This window comes from Saimiri boliviensis, chromosome 12 (assembly GCF_048565385.1).
Source record: "Saimiri boliviensis isolate mSaiBol1 chromosome 12, mSaiBol1.pri, whole genome shotgun sequence".
NCBI lineage: Eukaryota > Metazoa > Chordata > Mammalia > Primates > Cebidae > Saimiri > Saimiri boliviensis.
In genome coordinates this window covers 87,710,734-87,731,905 of record NC_133460.1, presented here as the reverse complement: position 1 = coordinate 87,731,905, position 21,172 = coordinate 87,710,734, and the positions used below count along the sequence as shown (strand labels likewise).

General features: G+C 43.9%; 1 protein-coding gene across 2 annotated transcripts in view; it reads right to left on the bottom strand.

The window, feature by feature from the left end:
* Positions 1–21,172, bottom strand: part of CNNM2 (cyclin and CBS domain divalent metal cation transport mediator 2) — a 173,726-nt gene that overhangs the window by 19,298 nt on the left and 133,256 nt on the right. For both annotated transcript variants that reach the window (XM_010333363.3, XM_039465014.2), the window contains exons 3-5: positions 18,253–18,390; positions 15,784–15,953; positions 3,156–3,249 (exon numbers count right to left, since the gene is read on the bottom strand). In XM_010333363.3, the coding sequence (XP_010331665.2) occupies positions 3,156–3,249; positions 15,784–15,953; positions 18,253–18,390 (402 nt within the window). The remainder of the gene's footprint in view (positions 1–3,155; positions 3,250–15,783; positions 15,954–18,252; positions 18,391–21,172) is intronic.

Here is a 21,172-nt window from a genome sequence, read left to right as displayed (position 1 = left end):
ACACACTGCTTTCCAGGAAGAGGAACACACGGAAGCCAAGATCAGGTGAAATCCTACCCACGAGCCTGTTACTAACCCAGAAATCTCTTAAGCCACTAATAACCAATTGGGGTTTATAGCTCGAATCATGCTACTCTTAAGGGTTTAAGTCACAAGTAGTGGCAAAAAGGGGAGCTCAATTAGTCAACTGCCTTAAGAGCCTGGCCCAAACCACCGGTGCCTGCACCCCAATACTCACTGCACAGCTTACTGCTCCCCATCTGTGGCAATTCGGCTCAGTATAATTTTGACCTGAAGCTCTGAATTGCTTAGGAATGCTTTCAAATCTCAAAAGAGAGGAAACTAAGTAAAGAACACATTCACAGAGTTCCTGGGAATGCAGACCAGAGTCAGTCACCCTCCTCACCGCTCACTTGGGGGCTGCAGCCCCCATCAGATCGAAAAGTCTCAGAACACGTCATGTTGAGCAGGAATCACACCTCTGGGGCAGGCAGGTGTTAAGGACTGATTATTGAAGGTTTTCCCCAGACAGCGAACATCAATAAACAGAAACGTCATCTTGAGATGCCTGTACTAAGTGCGCCTCTCAATGAATATACAAAACCCCAAATCTTAGTTGTAAAGTTAAGTAAAATACTAGGCTTTGGAATAGGTAAGATGCCATTAGTGAAATTCCCCCACTCTGTAAAACTTTGAGACGGAGTCTTGCTCTGTGGCCTGGGCTGGAGTACAGTGGTGTGCTCTGGGGTTACTGCAACCTCTGCCTCCCAGGTTCAAGCAATCTCCTGCCTCAGCCTCCAAAGCAGCTGGGACTATAAGCATGTGCCACCATGCCCGGATAATTTTTGTATTTTTGTACAGATGGAGTTTTCACCATGTTGGCCTGCCTGGACTCGAACTCCCCTTCTTTTTTAGCAGCTCTAGACTCTGGAGACTGTTCACCATGTCTTCTGAATGAGATTTGTCCTTCCATTACAGTTCAATAGGAACTGGGCTGACATTTATGTTCCAGGAACCAGTAACTGGTAGATATGTACAACCCACTCCCCACTCTTCTAGTTTTTTTTTTTTTCCTTTTTTTTCTGAGATGGAGTCTCGCTCTTGTCACCCAGGCTGGAGTACAGTGGTGCAATTTCAGCTTACTGCAATCTCTGCCTCCTGGGTTCCTGCAATTCTCCTGCCTCAGCCTCCCAAGTAGCTGAGATTACAGGTGTGTGCCACCATGCCCAGCTAATTTTTTGTATTTTTAGTAGAGATGGGGTTTCACCATGTTGGTCAGGCTGGTCTCAAACTCCTGACTTCGTGATCCACCTGCCTCAGCCTCCCCAAGTGCTGGGATTACAGGCATGAGCCACCGTACCTGGCCACCTCTAGTTTCTTTTCAGAGTCATCTTATAAATCTGGTTCTGCTCACCTGGGACTAATTTGAGGTTGGCCGCCAAAATGCATCACAGTCACAGCACCTTTCTGCTATGCCCACATTTCCTCTCATGCTTTAAGGGGGCGAGGCACTGTGCAAGGATCACTGCATCCTAGTCTTCTAATAATCACATGAGCTGGTATCATTATAGCCTCTTAATAAGAAGGAGACAAAGGGCCTCGCTCAATATCAAGCGACCTGCCTGTGTTTGAGTTGATTCTATAACCCAGGTCTTCTCAAGCCTAGGTAAGAGCTACCCTAAGGAAGGTCACCTTTAAGTTCGCAACAGAAACCTACTAATGAGGTAGGGTCAGACAGGCCCCTGTTCAAAATGGGTTTTGGTGAGCAGTTGACAATGGGGACACCATGCCCCCAGAACTCAAACACCTATATCAGGATAGTGAGAAGGTACTTTTGGGACAGAGGAAATCTTGACGTCTCAGTGACTTTCTAACTGTAACATCTTTGGGTTCCTCAGACTTTTACTGGGTGGTACAGCTGATGAAGACTGATGTCACAAAAACAGTCTTGTCTAGAGGTGTCTCCTCCTCTTTGAAGCCTGGTTTTCAGGAATTCTTTTAAAATGGGCTATTATTAGGTTTGAAGTTTGTAAATGAAGTTTCCTAGCACTGCATATCATTTGGTATTTTTGCCACAAGGTGGCACTCCAGAACCTCTCTCGAACTGCCTGACCTGTTCGGGCTGCATAAGGTATTAATAGCAAGGGTTTGCATTCCACCAAGGAGCACCGTCTCCAGAGGCCAGCAAGCCACCAGGCATCTATCTGTGTTCACATCTGAGAGCACGTTTCGCTGGCTGGCATCTTGGAATCTTGTGCTCAGAGAACTTGGTCAATCCCCCATGGCCACCCACCCTTATGGCTGACTCAACTGGCCAGCTCTCCAGACAAGAAGAGCTGGCCACAATCAGTATATAGCAACAACCTCATTGGTCCTCAGGAATATACAAATTAAGACCTCCCAAACTGCTAACATTTAAAAGACTCAACAATGCCAAATGCTGGATAGAGCAACCGGAACTCACACAGCACAGGTTGGGGGTAAGTAGGTGCATCAGAGCTGAATCCAGAGGCACGTACCCTCTGACCTGCAATTCCATTCCCAGGTGCACACCCAGCAGAAACGGGCACACACATTCACCCAAAGTCATGTTCAAGAATGTTTAAAGTCACATATTCATAGTAACCCCAGAGAGGAAACTACCCCAATGTCTATCAGCAATGAAAGCACATGTGTGTTGCTGTGCATTCACACAGTGGCATACTAGATATGGCGAGAGGAAAGCGGATGATCACACACAGCAATAGAGGTGACGTGACAAGCACGACACTGAGAGAAGGCAGCCAGCCTGCGTAACACACACTGTGTCTCCATTTATGCAAGGTTCAAAAGCAGGCAAAACTAAGCTGAGAAGTCAAGACAGCAGTTACTCTGGGGACCAGTGACTCAAAGGGAGCATGATGGGGGTTCTGCACAGCTGGTGATGTCCTGTCTCTTAGTCTGGGTACAACTTAAAACGTGTTCAGCTTGTGAGAATTCGTGGAGGTGTACACATAGGATTTGTGTGGACTTTCTGCCTATATGATGTACTTCAACGAAAAATTCAAAAAGGAAATGAATGAGGCCAGCTGGCAGATACAGAGAGAACGATGACAAGAGGGAGCCTTACTTCCTAAAAGGCAGCCCTGCCCTACGCGGCTGGGGACCAAACGCACCTGGAGAGGCCGTCAGGGCCATCACGCCGTAGTATGAGAAGGCGCTCGCTTCAAACTTCATACCTTCTTTCCCAGCTTCAACTTCCACTTTCCCCTGTGGAGAGAAAAGGCAGGTATTTTCAGTTCAGTTGCATGAGCCTGTCTGCACACTCTGTACAATATTTGGTCCTTCCTTAGATTTTTGTCTGATTGCCTTTCCCAGCCCTATCGAGGAAGTGAAGCTTCAGCTCATGTTTCCCACTGAGAGGAGGGGGCTCATTTGCTTTAAATATGAAAACTGGATTTGGCTGGTTATGCAGAGGTGACAGTATAAATGATATTTTTAAAATAATCTTGTATTAAAAACTTACAATACAATTTTCTTTGTAGAGCTACAATCTCGCTATGTTGCCTAGGCTGGTTCCAAACTCTTGAGCTCCTGTCTCACTGTCTCGGCCTCCCACAGGGATTACAGGTGTGAACCACTGTGCGTGGCCTGTGATGTGTACTTTCTGTGAGTCCACTTAGTACCTCCCCAACATGTGTAGTTCCTGGATTCTTCAGGAGCCCACCAGCAATGGAAAGATGGTGGTCTCGATCCATCAGTGGGACCAGCACCAAGAAGATGCCGGGCGGGCTGTACTCCAGCCTGGGCCACAGAATGAGGCCCTGTTTCAAACAAAAAAGATGCTGCACTATGCCACCTGCTGACGCAAACTATTATTTTATATTAAGTTTCCAATTACAAAAACTCTCTAATTTCTTGAGAAGATGAACGACTGCATTTCTTTCAGGTTTTCCTCTGCTCAACAGAAATAGTGGTTCACCAGTCCCTAGCCAATTATCTTGCCGTATGAACTTACAACTCTAACCATAATACAAAATCGACCTGCAAATGGGCAGGTGCTAAAAGCCCTCCCCATGCAGGCAGGGCCCTACGGGTAACACTGTGGAGTCCCAGATGAATGTGCAGCAGGGACGGCTGAGCACATGAGTAGCAATGGCCTGTATGGCACACAGGAGCTAAGCATGAGGAAGACGACGTTGGGAATGGAAGCTCCCAGAAAACACTACTTACTTGTTCTCGTTTAAAGACAAATCACATACAGGAAGGAAAAGTGGCATATGACCAAGAGAAGGGGACAGCGCAAGGGAAGCCCAGGGCAGTGGCAGCAGCCAGCCAGGCTCTGGTTTTGCAGGGAGGAGTGAGGGCAGGTCTGGAAGGCAGCCGGGTGAGCAGGTCCCGGGCGATGGGCTGGGGGCGGGGGGGGGGGGTCCTGGGCAGTGGAACAAAGTCTGCTTCTTCGAGGGTGGCGGCCACAGGCCTGGGAGGGAGTGTGGTACAACAGCTATGGGTAAAGCACCAGCATGATTTGGAGAAGCCATCAGGGAAAGAGGAGCATAGGAACCAGAGGAGGTCCATCAGGAGGGGCTGAGGAATGGGGACTCCAAGAGTGGGAGAGAGGTCAGGGCTGGAGACGGCGACCTGAGACAGGAAAAAGACCAAAGCACAGCCTGAGACTGTAAGGGAAAACGGACACCCTAACAGGACCACAGCAGACAGCGGCACCACGGCAGAAGACCAGGGGAAAGGAGAATTCCAGGGGCAAGGATGGTCAGGGCCTCGTGTGCTCAAGGTCACCTGGGAGCAGCATCACTGACCACGGGCTGCTGGGGGCTTCAGGAGGTCTTCCCACCCCACAGAGGAATCAGTGGGGAGATAGTGGCCCTGGCAGGAGAGGGTCAGGCAGCAGGTCATCCCCATCGGTGGGGCCACAGGAAGGTTGTTCAGGATTCGGGACTCTAGATGCTGGGGAAAATCCCTGGAGTAGTGCCCGTTCAGAACGAGGGGAGAGGAACAAGGTTCAGAGACCGCAACAGCAGAGTGGCTGTGGTACGTGTCTCCCCAATTCTGTGTCCATCTCTTCCTGAACTGACACTTAGGTGCCGGCTGCAAATGTCTGCTTTGTAGTTTGTAATCTTAAGAGTGGCTGCGGGACGCTTGACCCTCCATGCAGGAAATCAGGAGGAAAGGTCAAATGCAATGGAGCCTCACGATGACTTCCGTTTCTAGGGACCCCCAGTTATGTGAAGCGTTTGTTGTACAACTTATAGGGCCTTTCGTGTTGTGCCTCTGCAGAGACGTATTAGGTCACTTCTTTTTTGTAGATGGAGTTTCGCACTTGTTGCCCAGGCTGGAGTGCAATGGCAGGATCTTGGCTCACCTCAACCTCTGGATTGGGAGTGGTGGCTCACGCTGTCAGGCCCAGGAGAGCAGGGACTACCAAAACAAGACTGTAAAACCGAAAACCGTGTGTCTTTTCCTCCCTCTATTTAATCCACAGATTCACGCCATCTGTCTCTTGGAAGTGTATGGTAGCTCCACTCCGAGGCATGAAGCTCTGTCTTGCACACTCAAAGCAGAGATTCCCAAATTAGTGACGCTGGCTCCTGCCCTTGGGCATTCTCATTTAACAATATAGGTGAACCTGGCCATCAGGATTTTATTTAAGAAGCTCTCCAGGTGATTCTAGCAAGCCACAAACTTTGAGAATCATTGCTTTAAGGCCTGTCAGTGAACAACAGCCCCAGCCCTAGAAAATGTGTGCTCTGGCCTCTCAAGGGACTCCCTCAAAGGCAGTGTAGCTGAGTCGGCTGATTAAGCAAGGGCAGCTGCAGAAAGACTCAAAACTCCAGACCACAGCCATTCCAGCGGATGCTTCCTCTGCCCTTTAAGACAGGAGCCCAGGCAGGGCAGGATCCGCCATCTTCCCTCTGGACTCCATCTAGTCGAGATCAAACGCTGCATGGTGGATATGCTAGCTCAGCGATTCCTAGATATTCCCATCCTAATGGCCAGTAAGACACACCTCTACAGAGACAGACACAGGGAAAGATATGGGGGTGGCAAATTTTTATTTCATAAAGACAGTTTTAAAATTCATTGTTTTGAGACAAGGTCTGGCTCTGTCACCCAGGCTGGAGTGCAGTGGCACGATCATGGTTCACCACACCTCTGGTGAGAATCCTCCAGCCTTGAACCCCCAAGCTCCAGCAACACTTGTCACTCAGCCTCCTGAGTAGCTGGCACTACAGGCATGCACCACCACACCCAGCTAATTTTTCTTTTTGATTTTTTTTTTTTCTGTAGAGATAAGGTCTCACTATGTTTCCCAGACTGGTCTTGAACTCCTGGCCGATCTTCTCTCCTCGGTCTCCTAAAGTGTTGGGATTACAGGCATGAGCCACCATGCCTGGGCAAAGTAAATGTATTTATTTAAAATGCCTGTAATCTCTGCATTTTGGGAGGCTGAGGTGGGCAGATCACAAGGTTACGAGATCGAGACCGTCCTGGCCAACGTGGTGAAACCCCGTCACTGCTAAAAATACAAAAAAATAGCTGGCCATGGTGGCACGCGACTATAGTCTCAGCTACTCGGGAGGCTGAGGCAGGAGAGTCCCTTGAACCTGGGAGGCAGAGGTTGCAGTCAGCCGAGATCAGGCCACTGCACTCCAGCCTGGCAAAAGAGCAAGACTCCATCTCGAAAATAAAAATAAAAACACAACTATTGCCAGGTGCAGTGGCTCGCATCTGTAATCCCAATTACTGGGGAGGCTGAAGCAGGAGGACTGCTTAAGGCCAGGAGCTCAAGACCAGCCTGGGCGAAATATTGAGACACTATCTCAAAAAACAAAAACAAAAATCAGCTATCTACTGTTAGCATCATTTCATAAATGACCAGATATTTATCCCCTCAAATTTAGAAAATATAACTTTAGAATATCAGGTCTTCCAAGTGAATACACCTTGCTTTATGAAAAGCTCATTGCAACTGTCTTTTTCTCATTTTGCCTCAAACTGGCAAAAACTTTGTTAAAATATTTTTTAAAATATTTAACTTTGTTAAAACTTAGGAAGAATCATCACATTAATTTTACTTCATATAAAATTGCAATAGATTTAAGGGTACCTGCAGTTCCTTCAGTTCTATAACAGCATTGTATGACTCTACATTCCAAGAGGTTTAAAATCTGCCCACCCCTCTACATCCGTCTCTATAGGATCTGCCCAGCCTCTACGTCCCTCTCTGTAGGATTTAAGCTTTTCTGGCAGGCAAGTTTTTAAAACATCCGGTAAACATATCTTTTATTCATTTCTGTGTTAGTGGTTTCAAAAACCATTCATTTTCAAATAACCCTACCAGTATACAAATTAGGGTCCAGGAGGAAATGGCTTACCTAGCTGGAAATTCGTTAGGTGTCTTTCAGATAACTTTGTCCATATAAGGAGGCTCCATATTGATTTTACTTTTGAAACATTTTTAAGTTTAGTCGAGCATATCACCAAAAAAACCAGGACAGGACATGACAAATTCCACAAATTCCCAGAGGGAAGTAGGGCTTCATGCTTATAAACTGACGAATTTGGAAGAAGGCCTCCCTGGACCAGTGAAGCTGGCTTCCTGAGTAAAGCATCTATCACAGTATCCTGCCCTTCTTTGGACAAAGGTATCAGATAACCTCTTCTCAAAGTTTCTAAGTGTCCACAAACCACTCAACAGCCCGTGCCATGCCCAGCTTCAATGGGAAATCCTAATCTCCCCTAGCTAGCATGGGCACAAACATACTGGTGCAAACTGCGCCAGCCAGAGGATCAGTGCATGCAGCTCCGAGGCGGGACTTCCCCACGCACCACACCTGGTCTCGGGCTCACTGTCAAGTTGAGTTTTGTTTTTCAAATCACCATCACGAAGTACTCGGTAGGGGAGGGGGGCCTAAAAGGAGATGATGATGAGATGCCAGGGGCACAAAGACCGGGTTGTATTCACCAAGAGGGGGTGGTGGCACCCAAAGATGCCCACTCAAAGCCTGGGGAGACCTGGTGCCCTGACACTCTCTAGCAATGCTTTCAGTCTGGAGTGTGTGATGGAGTGGCCAAACTCGGCAAGGTTGCCAAATTTACTTTTCAAAATGTTGATAGTCAAAATTAACTTAGACACATTTTGGACCATCTGGCTGATCGTTTTCCAATCAAGAGCTACCACCAGATGTCAGTGGCAGCACCTGCCTTAGCCACTCTGGTGTCACGTGGTGCCACTTGGAACACCACAGCTAAGCCTTGCTACTGTCCACTGAGAGCTTATTGGTAACACCGCATCTCAGACTCCATCCCAGACCCACTAAAGCAGGATCTGCATTCCAGCAAGATCCATGGGCGAATCCTCTGCACATTAAAGTGTGACAAGCACTGAGCTCATGAGTAGGGAACACAGTGGGATTTAACAGGAAAGTAATTCAGTCACACCCAGTGGAGGCCAAACAGTAGCCTAACACAGTGTAGAAACATTCAAAGTAGCTCAAATTTGTCAAAGGGCTAGAGGGTGCCGTCATCTTGGACACGCAGAGGCCCAGCCGTGCTGAATGCAAGGGAGCTGGCACTCAGCAGCCTCCACAGCCCTGGGGCAGGGGTGCTTCCGGATCAGCCAAATACCATCATCTACACGTTGAGAATGGATTCACTTGATAGTCTGTTAAGGTTTATAGTTATACACGAGAGTTCTAAGCAAAAGGAGCTTACACCTAGTCAATTTTACATGGACATATACTTTAGTGTAACAAAAGGTTCAACGCTGGATATCCAGTAAAATGGGTGTGTTATCTGTACTTGCCTCAAGATTAAGGATCCATTATGACACCGGGGTACACAGACCATGCAACTCAAAACCCCTGAGGAGGTTGCTATTGAGAGCTTAAATTCTCCTTCCAATATTAGGTGGAGGCATACTAAGCATTGTTAAGGGCTGTAGAAATCTGAAGATGCTACCTGCCACCTCCACAAGGAGACAACCCCCATTTATAGGGAAAAGTCCCTTTTGAATCCATGTCAGACTATAAAAAAGAGTGTGGATGGGCCGGTTCACGCCTGTAATCCCAACACTTTGGGAGGCCAAGGCGAGAGGATCACAAAGGCAGGAGATCGAGACCAGCCTGGCCAACATGGTGAAACCCTGTCTCTACTAAAAATACAAAAGTTAGCTGGGCATGATGGTGCATGCCTGTAACCCCAACTACTCAGGAGGCTGAGGCGGGAGAATCGCTAGAACCAGGTGGAGAGCTGAAGGTTACAGTGAGCCAAGATCATGCCACTGCACTCCAGCCTGGCAACAGAGCTACACTCCGTCTAAAAGAAAAAAAAAAAAAAGTGTGGATGAACTGGGAGGCAGAGCGAATGAGGAAGAGTGAGGGAGAAACATTAATTTGGGGCATGAAACCAACCAAAAAAAACTTAACTCCAGAAGCGGAAAAAAAAGTATTCCTTTCTGTAGGTTATGTAAAAGGCAAATAAAACAGGTATTCCTTTTGTTTTCCTTCCTTTTTCATATATTTCTTAGTTACTCTTTATGTTTCCTAAATTATAAGCTGGTTATGTGCTGTGGAAGAGCAATCATACTATTTTTTATTAGATCATTTAGGCATTTTACTCCCTAAAGGACCAAGTTCTCACCAACTGTATGAATTATACAATGATCTATTACTTTTTTTTTTTTGAGATGGAGTTTCACTCTGTTGCCCAGGCTGGCAACATCTCAGCTCACTACAACCTCCACCTCCCGGGTTCAAGCGATCCTTCTGCTTCAGTATCCCAAGTAGCTGGGACTACAGGCACGCACCACCACGCCCAGCTGACTTCTTTTGTTTTTAGTAGAGACAGCATTTCACCACATTGGCCAGGCTGGTCTTGAACTTCTGACCTCAAGTGATACACCTGCTTCAGCCTCCCAAAGTCCTCAGATTACAGGCATTAGCCTCCGTGCTCAGACATATTACTCTATTTTTATTAGGAAAATGTTTCATAACAGTTATAATTACTGTGAACATCCTGGTTTTTTTACTTGACATTTTTGCACATTCTTTCCACTTCTTCCATTACTACATAGCGACCCCTCATATTATCGCCTCACTTTGATTAGCCAGACATAAACTGCTTCTACTATTTTATAATGGATTTGCTGTAAATATATTTGCATAGATAGCTTTGTAAAACAATATTTTATTTAGATGGGAGGCTGACAGTTTAGGATATGATTTATTTATTGTACTTTTTCTTTTTTTCCCCCCCCATTCACAGTTAAAAATTTGAGGGGACAGGGTATCTATTTTCTCTATGCTTAACTTTGTCAACTGTCTTTCTGACATCTGTTGATACAAGTATCAGAATTTTTTTTACTGCTTTCCCAATTAACGTGACATATTTTGGTTTTGTTGTTCTTAAACTAGCACTGCATTCTTAAAATAAACTCAATTCAGTCACAGTCACAGTGAATAACCTTGGGTATGTCTTGCTCTCTGCTACCAGTTTTATTTAGAAAATCTACATCAATGTTGACAAGTGAGATTGACCTATAATATCAGATTTTAGGGTTAAGCTCATATGCCTTAAAGAATGCAGTTGACTATCATGGCATCTTGTTCTATTTGTATGACATAAAATTATGAGTTTTGTGAAGTTTGAATATTTATTCTAGCAAATCCTTTTTATTCTAGCTGCTTTTATGGGGGAGGGGAAAACTTTTTTTTTCCTTTTATCACATCAATTATGCCAATAGAACACTGACTTTGTTCATCTTTTCAAAGAACCAAATCTTGATTGTATTTGTGGGTTATAAGGCATTTTCAATTTTCAATTTATTTATTTATTTATTTATTTATTTATTTATTTATTTATTTGAGACAGTCTCACTCCATTGCCCAGGCTGGAGCACAGTGGTGCAATCTCAGCTCATTGAAACCTCTGCCTTCAGGGTTCAAGCAATTCTTGAGCCTCAGCTTCCAGAGTAGCTGGGACCACAGGTGTGTACCAACACACCCAGCTAATTTTTGCATTTTTAGTAGAGATGGGTTTCGCCATGTTGGCCAGGCTGGTCTCGAACTCCTGACCTTAAGTGATCTGCTGGCCTCAGCCTCCCAAAGTGCTGGGATTATAGGCACAAGCCACCATGCCAGCCAGTTCATATAAGAATCTTTACTAATTTGTTGTTTTTTAGTCTGCTGCTTTGTTCTTTTTCTATGTATTTTTTTTTCTTATTTCAATACTTAGAGGAATAAGATTTCTTAAAACTTTTGTCTATATGGTATTTATATTATTTAATAGTCAACTTTTATGGTAATACTATGTATATTTTATTATATTCTGTATGTTTTCTCTAACTCAGTTGCTATTTAGGACTTTTATTTTTCCATTAATTCTATTTTTAAATTACTTATTTAAACAGCACATGCACGTGGTGAGAAATTTAAACTACACAAGGAACAGGTCAGTCTTTCTTCCACTCTCTTTCCAGCCTTCCACATTACCATCTTAGACTCACTGTTACCAGTTTCTCGTGTAGATGCATGTTTATTTCTTTTACAAAAAATGAGAGCATATTATACACTGTGTTCTGTGTCTTGAATATATAAACCTACATAAGAGAATTTATCACAATTTTAACATGGCTTAGTTTTTAAAAATATATGGCCTTTTCTATTTAAAAATTTATCAATTTTTTTGAAGACAGAGTGAGTCTCTGCCACTCAGGCTGGAGTGCAGTGGCAGGATCTCTGCTCACGCAACCTCTCTGCCTCCCAGGCTCAGGCTCAAGTGATTCTCCCACCTCAGCCTCCCAAGTAGCTGCCACCACTCCTGGTTAATGTTTGCATTTCTGTAGAGACAGGGTTTCACTGTGTTGCCTAGGATGGTCTTGAACTCCTGGACGCAAATGACTTGCCTGCCTCAACCTCTCAAAGTTCTGGGATTATAGCTATGAGCCACCATGCCTAGAACTTTTACGTATTTTTTATTTCTTTTTTTTTTTTTTTAGATGGAGTTTCGCTCTTGTTACCCAGGCTGGAGTGCAATGGTGTGATCTCGGCTCACCGCGACCTCCGCCTCCTGGGTTCAGGCAATTCTACTGCCTCAGCCTCCTGAGTAGCTGGGATTACAGGCATGCGCCACCATGCCCAGCTAATTTTTTGTATTTTTAGTAGAGACGGGGTTTCACCATGTTGACCAGGACGGTCTCGATCTCTTGACCTCGTGATCCACCCGCCTCGGCCTCCCAAAGTGCTGGGATTACAGGCTTGAGCCACCGCACCCGGCCATGTATTTTTTATTTCTAATTTTATTTCATTATGATAGATTCAGATAGTTTTATGAAATTTCTATCTTTTTGTATTTACTAGCATATGCACTGTAACATAAGTGCTCAATTTTTATGAATCACGTAGATATTTTATTGAGACATTCTCATTCTGTTGCCCAGGTTGGAGTACAATAGCACAATCATAGGTCACTGCAGCCTCGAACTCCTGGGCTTAAGCAATCCTGCCTCTGTTACCTGAACAGCTGGGACTGTAAACACAGGCCACCAAGCCCAGCTAATTTTTAAAACATTTTTTTGTAGAGAAGGGATTCTTGCTCTGTAGTCTAGGCTGACCTCAAACTTCTGGCCTCAAGCAATCCTCCCACCTTGGCCTCCCAAAGTGCTGAGATTACAGGCATAATCTGTAATAACATAACACGCCCAGCCCATGTAAGCTTTTTTTTAAAGTGTACTTCTCTTGATTATGTTTAATTTTCTCCAAATCTTTTAATTCTATTTTGCAAGTTATTCAGTTTAAAACTGTAACTTTTTTTTTTTTTTAGTATGCCTGATCTTTTATGATAGTGGAAAAACACTTCTACCAAAATTACATTCCTTTCTATTTCTACTTTATATGTATTTTGTTAAGTTATTTAAAGCATGGAGAGCCAATAAAGTTTTTTCCATTATCTACTGTGATTTTATAATGTCTTTATTGATTTGGAAATGCATTTTAGTGTAAAGATCGACTTTTTCAGATAAAACTTGAAGTTTTGGCTTTTTTATGCGTATGTGGTGGGAGGTATGTACATGGTAGCTTACAAAATACTCTTGTTTACTTAGGTAATTTTCCTTGAATAGATTTTACCTTATCTAGGGCTTAAAGGAAAAAATGATGTGTTTCTATTTACAATTATATTCCTATCATCAATTATTCAAAGGGCTTTTTTCCTCAAGTGCAGGGAGAGCACCTCACTGACACTGAGACCAGGAAGAGAAGGCAGATATCACTGCTTCCTTCTCATTTAATGCCCTTGAAATGCAGTAGAGGCTGGGCATCGTGGCTCACACCTGTAATCCCAGTGCTTTGGGAGGCTGAGGCAGGTGGATCACTTGAGGTCAGCAGTTCAAGACCACCCTGGCTAACAATGTGAAACCTCATCTTGACTAAAAATATAAAAATTAGCCAGGTGTGGTGGAGCGCGCCTGTAATGCCAGCTACTTGGGAGTCTGAGGCAAGAGAATCACTTAAAGTCGGGAAGTGGAGGTTGCAGTGAGGCGAGATCATGCCACTGCACTCCAGCCTGGGCAACAGAGTGAGACTCTATCTGAAAAACAAACAAAAAACAGGAAAAAAAAAAAAAAAAAACCCACAGTGGAACATGTTCCCTAAGGTGGTATGAACTTTCAGTGCTGGCTTAGTGACATATTAGATAGACTATGCTTTGTAATCATGGTAGCTATGCCAGATTGACTGAGGCTGTGAGAGCATTTCATTTTGTTCTTCTCTGGGTACCTTAGGTAACTGGTTAAGTCTGCAAGATCATGTTTTTCACCAAACATCTGTTCATCAAACACATTCACTACTTACAAAACCCCCATGGCATTTTCAGCCTAATAGTTCAAAAGTCTCATCACATTTATATAAATATTTAACACAAATTGGTATACAAATACAGGTAAATATACATACATGTCTTATCAAAAATATCTTAAAAGATTTACTTGTAAATGGGCAGAGATTATGAAGTCCCTTTTCCCTAATATTTTTAGATCCATGGCTTTCTTATATAGCAATAAAGCAGTACTGAATCACAACTTCATAAACCCTAACCATACTAAAGTAGACAACTGAAAACCACAGTTTCGAATATTACCACTGAAATTCACAATGTCAGTCTTCTAAATCCTCCTGTGAGTCTTTAGTGTAATCCAGAGTTTCTCCAGGCTTAAGGAATATTCACATCTCACTCTTATGAGAAACATGTTTTATTCCCTCACTACGGTAAACTAAATTCCCAACAGTGCCCTCAGAGTTTCAAGCATATATATCTCCAGAGAGGAAAACAAAACAAAACAACAATGGAGGAAAACTAAATGTAGAAGATGAATCAGGACACTAAATTAATAAATATGCAAACAGAAGTTTCTAAGAAGCACTGTAAGAAAGTGACAGGTAATCACTAACCCTCGGCATTTTCCTACTCCTCACTCCTGCTTCCAGACACCACAATGCTGCCATACATGGGGTCATACATCAACACAACACTTTCCCGAGTTTGAATCTACACATTTGAATGTGTAGATTCAAACTCGGGAAAGTGTTGTGTTCATGTATGTATCACATCTGATCAAATGTGTAAATGTCAAGGTACAAGAATATTAGCTCAATACAAGAATATTTTTGTACTGAAATAAACTCAGATTTCTGGTTAAAGCAATTCTTCAATAAAGAAGTATAAGAAGTCAATAAAATTAGCATTTTATTGACTGTAATATCCACCTTGGCCTCCATGCCAAGGATAGAGCTCTATTAAGTGAGACTGTGATAAAACAAGGCCTCCTGTCAACCCAAGCACCAAAGTCACTCAAAGGAAGTTCAGAATGAATTGACCTTCCCACTTCATCTACTGAATTATGTTATAGTGAGAAGGAATCAGTTACCCTGCTGTGAGAGGCTGTAATTATCCTATCAGTTCCTCTGTAGAACAGTTTGGTTAGTAACCAGGAATAAAGACAGTAACAAATGGATTATGTTGATGGTGTTAACGGAAGAGATATCTTCTGTTATCTAAGATATCTCTCTTTTTTTTTTTTTTTTTTCTCTAAGAAGCTGTATAAGCTTAAGTCCTACTGAAGGATGGAAAAAAGGAAAATTAAGAGGACCAAAGAACCTATGACTCTGAAATTTCAAAAACCCAGAGATAGGGACATGTACTGGTAAACTTTCCCAAACTCTTCAAAAAACACTAACAATTGAATTCACCATTTTCATCTGACTCAGCAATCACTAAGTACATCCCTCCAAACTTTTTTTTTGAGACAGGGTTTTGCTCTGTCACCCAGGCTGGAGTGCAGTGTCTGAACATGGCAACCTCCTAGGTTCAAGCAATCCTCCCATCTCAGCCTCCCAAGTAGCTGTGACTACAGGTGCATGCCACCATATCCAGCTAATTTTTAACTTTTTTTGTAGAGATGGGGTCTTGCCATGTTGCCCAGGCTGGTCTGAACTCCTGGCCTCAAGCAATACTCCAACCTTGGCTTTTCAAAGCGCTGGGATTACAGGCATGATCCACTGTACCCAGCCTACTAAGTACCTTTTAGTATTGAACATTAAAGTAACGATTGGCATTGCTTTATATTAGAATTACTTTACAGATATGAAAACAGGAAGATGCAATTCTCCCATGTCTAAGCCTACCCCTTATATAGGAAAGGTTCAGTATGTACACGGTGACACCCATTCACTTACACCAAACCAAAAGATGGGTACTCAGAGCAAAGCACTATTGAGTAATTCTTCTGACCTGCAGAATGAGAACGAAGTAGTCCACAGGCTTGTTGCGCTGGTAGAGGTAGTACTCGGGGGCTTTCTTGTTCTTCTCATCGTACTTCAGTTCCTGGATGACATTGGGGTGCTTTAGCAGCCTTAGAAGGATCTTCTCTGACATCTGGGATGGGCTAAATGCTTCTACTTCTATAGATATAAACACAACTTGATATTACATTTCAAACGGAGGGAAAAAAATTATACTATTAATAGTAATTAAGGTGTTTAGATAAGAATACTTGGAGTCGAAGTGATAGCATATGGATGGACGAGGCTTCCGTTTGGTGATCCACTGGGGACAGATTACCTGGGAGAAATTAGAAAGTGCTGAATTCTCACATTTGTTCCTTTTACTTCTTTCTTTTCAACCCGTCATTGCCTTCAGTCCTCATCAAAGTACCCTAATTTGACTGACAGAAATGAAAATCAACCGCAAGCGGGCTCTTTGAGTGCGGGGATGCCCCTCAACAAGCCATAACAGTCTGACTGTCGACCAACAGCCAAAGGAAGAAGCCAAGGTCAGGAACATCGGGTGCAGTTAGTGCCAGCGCACACACACAGGTGCCCCACGTCTCCCTCTCCCACTCAACTACCCCGAGGAATGTGGGGAACAAAGAGGGTTGAGACTGGGAATAAGAGCAGGGCATGTGCACACATCAACATGCTAATTTAAAAAAAAAAGTAATATTCAAAAGTATTTACAAAGACAGCATTTTATTTTAAGTAACAAAAACAGAAATTACCGATTGAAGGGTGCTATCCTGCAACTGGGCTCCATGATATCTCAGAAGCAGAGTAGGAGATTTAGTTTTAGACTTTTTTGTTTTGTTTTTGAGACAGAATCTCACTGTGTTCCCCAGGCTGGAGAGCAGTGACATGATCTTGGCTCAATGCAACCACCGTCTCCAGGGTTCACGCGATTCTTCTGTCTCAGCCTCCACGGTAACTGGGATTGCAGACATCCACCACCATACCTGGCTAATTTTTGTATTTTTAGTAAAGACGGGGTTGCATCATGTTGGCTAGACTGGTCCTGAACTCCTAGTCTCAAGCAATCAGCTTGCCTTGGCCTCCCAGAGAACTGGGACTACAGGTACGAGCCACCATGCCCAGCCTAGATGTCTAGTTTTAATTTGTAGTTCTTAAATGATGAGGAACAGTATTATGAAAATTAGAAAAAGAGTAAGAAGTGAAAGACATTGTCTTTTATTTTCTAATTATTTATGAAAGCTGTTAAGTTCTCTACTGTGACTTTTTTGTAATAAGATAGTACATTACAGAAATTTTAGAATACAGAAAAAGAAAGAAGAAAAAAATTATCTGTAAGCCAACCACTCAGACTACCATCTGAGCAATTTAGTGAGCATATCTTTCCAGTGCCATGCCTAGGTATGCGTGCTCATGTATACATGTGTGTACACACAAAAAACACAACTCTAACCTTAAAGTACACATGTTTTTCCCCACTTTGGATCATGAGAATTTTCTGATGTGATGAATATTACATTGTGAGCATTTCCATGTGTCTAAGAACGCGACCTTAAGTTACACAGCATTCCGTCACGTGGTTGCGGTTAGCCTTCTTTTAAACATGGTTTAAGTTTACTGTGTGTAGATGAAAGGCACTGGCTGCCTAGCAGGGACACCGATGTCTTCTAAAGCCACTGGGTGCTTTCAGACTTTCTCACAATTCCCCCGGCCATCAGAGCTCAACCCTGCAGAGCATTTGGGGATGGGAGAAGGGTTGATCAGTCTCTCAAGTCCATTCAACCTTGACCTCTCTGGAGCAGTCAGTGCCGGCTGGGTTGGTGGTTTAAATAAGATGAACAATTGCCTCCTGGAATGGGCTCAAGTTAATCCAATCTGAGGAGGCCATCAAGAAATCCGTATCAAAGTTCTCAGAATTTCTGATTTTATTCAAACCATAAAAGATAAAGGTTTAATTGTGAAAACCTAGTTTTCTTCTTTGCAAATCACAGCCCCTGTGTTACCACTGATGTCCAACTGTGCTTCCAGGACAAGCTGAAGAGAGATTGGACTCAACTGTCCATCAAACAAGCTAGTGCCAGGCTGGCACCATCAGCCTGCTCCACCAGCTGGCTCTCCCACGGACCTAGCTGGAAGGAGATGGCCTGGCCTACTGTACACATGCAGTGTGGCACTAACATTCATCCTTACCTTTCAGACCAATTTTAAGTTACTGGTCCACCCCTGGTAAATTTCTCAGAGGGTTCATGCCGACACTGAACACAGGAGAGGAGAGAATTTAAAAAGAAACAAAACAAAACAAAACAAAAAAACAAAAAAACAAAAAACAAAACACAAAAGTGGCATTACTTATCACCCCATTTCCCAGTGTCCACCCCCAGCCCACCCCAGTCAGTGGTGGATGAGAAACACGCTTCAGGGTTGGTAGAGATCGCAAACTGTGATAAGCTGCACTTGCCTGTTGCTAGGAAACGGTGCATGGCCAAGAGGAGCTGTGGTGATATTTTAACCTTCATCTCGCTGTCTGTCTGTTTAAAGGCAGAAAAATCTTGCTTTCGTTCCCGGTGAGCCACTTTCTTTTTCGTTCTGTTATCGGCTAAGGGAAGAATGAAAAGGGAAAAAAAAAAATAAGAAAATGTATACCATGAGATCAGGGCCCTTTTCGAATTAAAAAGTCAAAATATATTGGAAGGGCTGGACTGTATTTCCAGATGCAAGTGCTCTATGCACAGATGCCACAGCGAAGGAGAGAGGGAGAGCCAGATGCGCATCACATCAGCATGGGAGCCTGGGCACCGCGCAGTCCGCAGTGAGTGGCTGCAGGAAGCCTGATGAGTGAACGTGCTTCAGAGGAAGGTCTATAGAGGGCCCTTGTGAGCACGGCATCGGGCAAACGCAGACAAAACCTCACAGGACCCACAGATGCACACAACAACAGGGCGCGCAGCTGGGGTGCACAGTCTACTGCTGCTCAATGTCAGCATACTCCAGCAAAGGACCATCACTATGTACACAGAGGGAAGTGTGCCCCTGCATATAAGAGGCCCCTCGCCTCTGCCAAAAGACAACATACAAACAAAATCCCCTTAAGAAACAAGAATGCTTTTTCAGAGCAATGTTTTATTAATATCTGTTTGCTTCACTCCTACTCCAGACCATGAAATCCTCAAGGTCAAGCAAATACAAATGGGATCTGGACAGGGGTCAGCGAACTTCATCTGAAAAGGGCCAGAGGGTCAGTATTTTAGGTTCTTCGTATCTCCACGGTCTCCACATTGCTGTTTAGAAAAATGAAGGAGCATGGCTATTTTCCAACCAAACTTTCTTGATGAACACTGCAAGTGCATATAATTTTTGCATGTCACAAAGCAATTGCTCTTCTTTTTTCTTTTTTTGAGATAGGCTCTTGGTCTACTGCCCAGGCTGGAGTGCAGCAGCACAACTGCAGCTCGCTGCAGCCTCAACTCCAAGGCTCAAGCATTCCTATCACCTCTGCCTCCCAAGTAGCTGGGATTGCAGGTACATGCCACCACACTCAGCTAACTTTTAAATTTTTTGTAGAGACAGGGTCTCACTATGTTGCTCAGGCTAGTATTGGAACTCCTAGGCTCAAGCAATCCTCCCACCTCTGCCTCCCAAAATGCTGGGATTACAGAAATGAACCACCTCGTTTGGCCACTTTTCAACAGTTTTAAGATGTGAAAAGACATTCTTAGCTTGCAGGTCACACAAAATAAGAGGGCAGGCACTCATGGGCTGTGGTCTGCCAGCTCCTGACCTGGAAGGAACCTCCTACAAAACCATCTTTCAAGTATTTTTCTGGACAAACTAATGATCAAGAAAAAACTAGCTTAAAGATAAGACCCCAGTCGCTTGCTCCTTCCCAAGAATTGAGTCACTGCATTATTGTTTCTTGCATAGAGCAAAACAGATCAATTACTAGGCTTTTCCCGAGAAGGCAATCGCAACTTCCACTTTTCATCTATCTCAATTTTTTTGAGACCCAGACAGCAAAATCAATATAGAATTTAAAAATAATTTTCTAATGGCAACAGCTGTCACTCAAAATCTCTATCTAGATTTAATAATATACCTGAAATTGGCTGGCCGCAGTGGCTCACACCTGTAATCCCAGCACTTTGGGAGGCCGAGGCAGGTGGATCACTTGAGGTCTGGAGTTCAAGATCAGGTCAACACGGTAAAACTCTGTCTCTACTAAAAATACAAAAATTAGCTGGGCATGGTGCTGAATGCTTGTAATCCTAGCTACTTGGGAGGCTGAGGCAGGAAAATCACTTGAACCTGGGAGGTGGAGGTTGCAGTGAACTGAGTTCGAGCCACTGCACTCCAGCCTGGGCAACAGAGTGAGACTCGGTCTCAAAAAAACCCCAAAAAACAGAATATAACTGAAATCACAAATCCAGCATCTTGAGCCAGTAAGTCATATTAGGCAATACTTAACGTAAGCAATCAGTCCAATCAAAGCTTAAAAGAAGTTAAACTAAGATTTGTATAAAACTGAAGTGCAGCCGGGTGCGGTGGCTCAAGCCTGTAATCCCAGCACTTTGGGAGGCCGAGGCGGGTGGATCACGAGGTCGTGAGATCGAGACCATCCTGGTCAACATGGTGAAACCCCGTCTCTACTAAAAATACAAAAAATTAGCTGGGCATGGTGGCGTGTGCCTGTAATCCGGGCTACTCAGGAAGCTGAGGCAGGAGAATTGCCTGAACCCAGGAGGCAGAGGTTGCGGTGAGCCGAGATCGCGCCATTGCACTCCAGCCTGGGTAACAAGAGCGAAACTCCGTCTCAAAAAAAAAAAAAAAAAAAAAAAAAAAAAAATTGAAGTGCAAACATAGGATCTCCTAAATGGCAAATCACCTTTCTAATAAGTACTACCCCTGGGGAAACATACAGAAACACACTCTGTGGTTTTTTGTTTTTTGTTTTTTTGAGAAGGAGTTTTGTTCTTGTTGCCCAGGCTTGAGTGCAATGGCACAGTCTCTGCTCACCTCAACCTCCAACTCCCAGGTTCAAATGATTCTCCTGCCTCAGCCTCCTGAGTAGCTGGGTTGACAGGAATGTGCCACCATGCCTGCCTAATTTTGTAATTTTAGTAGAGACGGGGTTTTCTCCATGTTCGAGACCAGGCTGGTCTCGAACTCCTGATCCACCCACCTTGGCCTCCCAAAGTGTTGGGATTACAGGCGTGAGCCACCACGCCTGGCCCACACTCGGTTTTCAAATAGTCACTTGTGAGGAAGGAGGAACATAAAGACACAATTAGTATTTTCTACTATGAGACCTCTGAGGACCCTCCAAGTGAGGAGGAAAGGACAATACATACTTGGGAAAGGGTGTTTTTTTTAAGAATGCTATT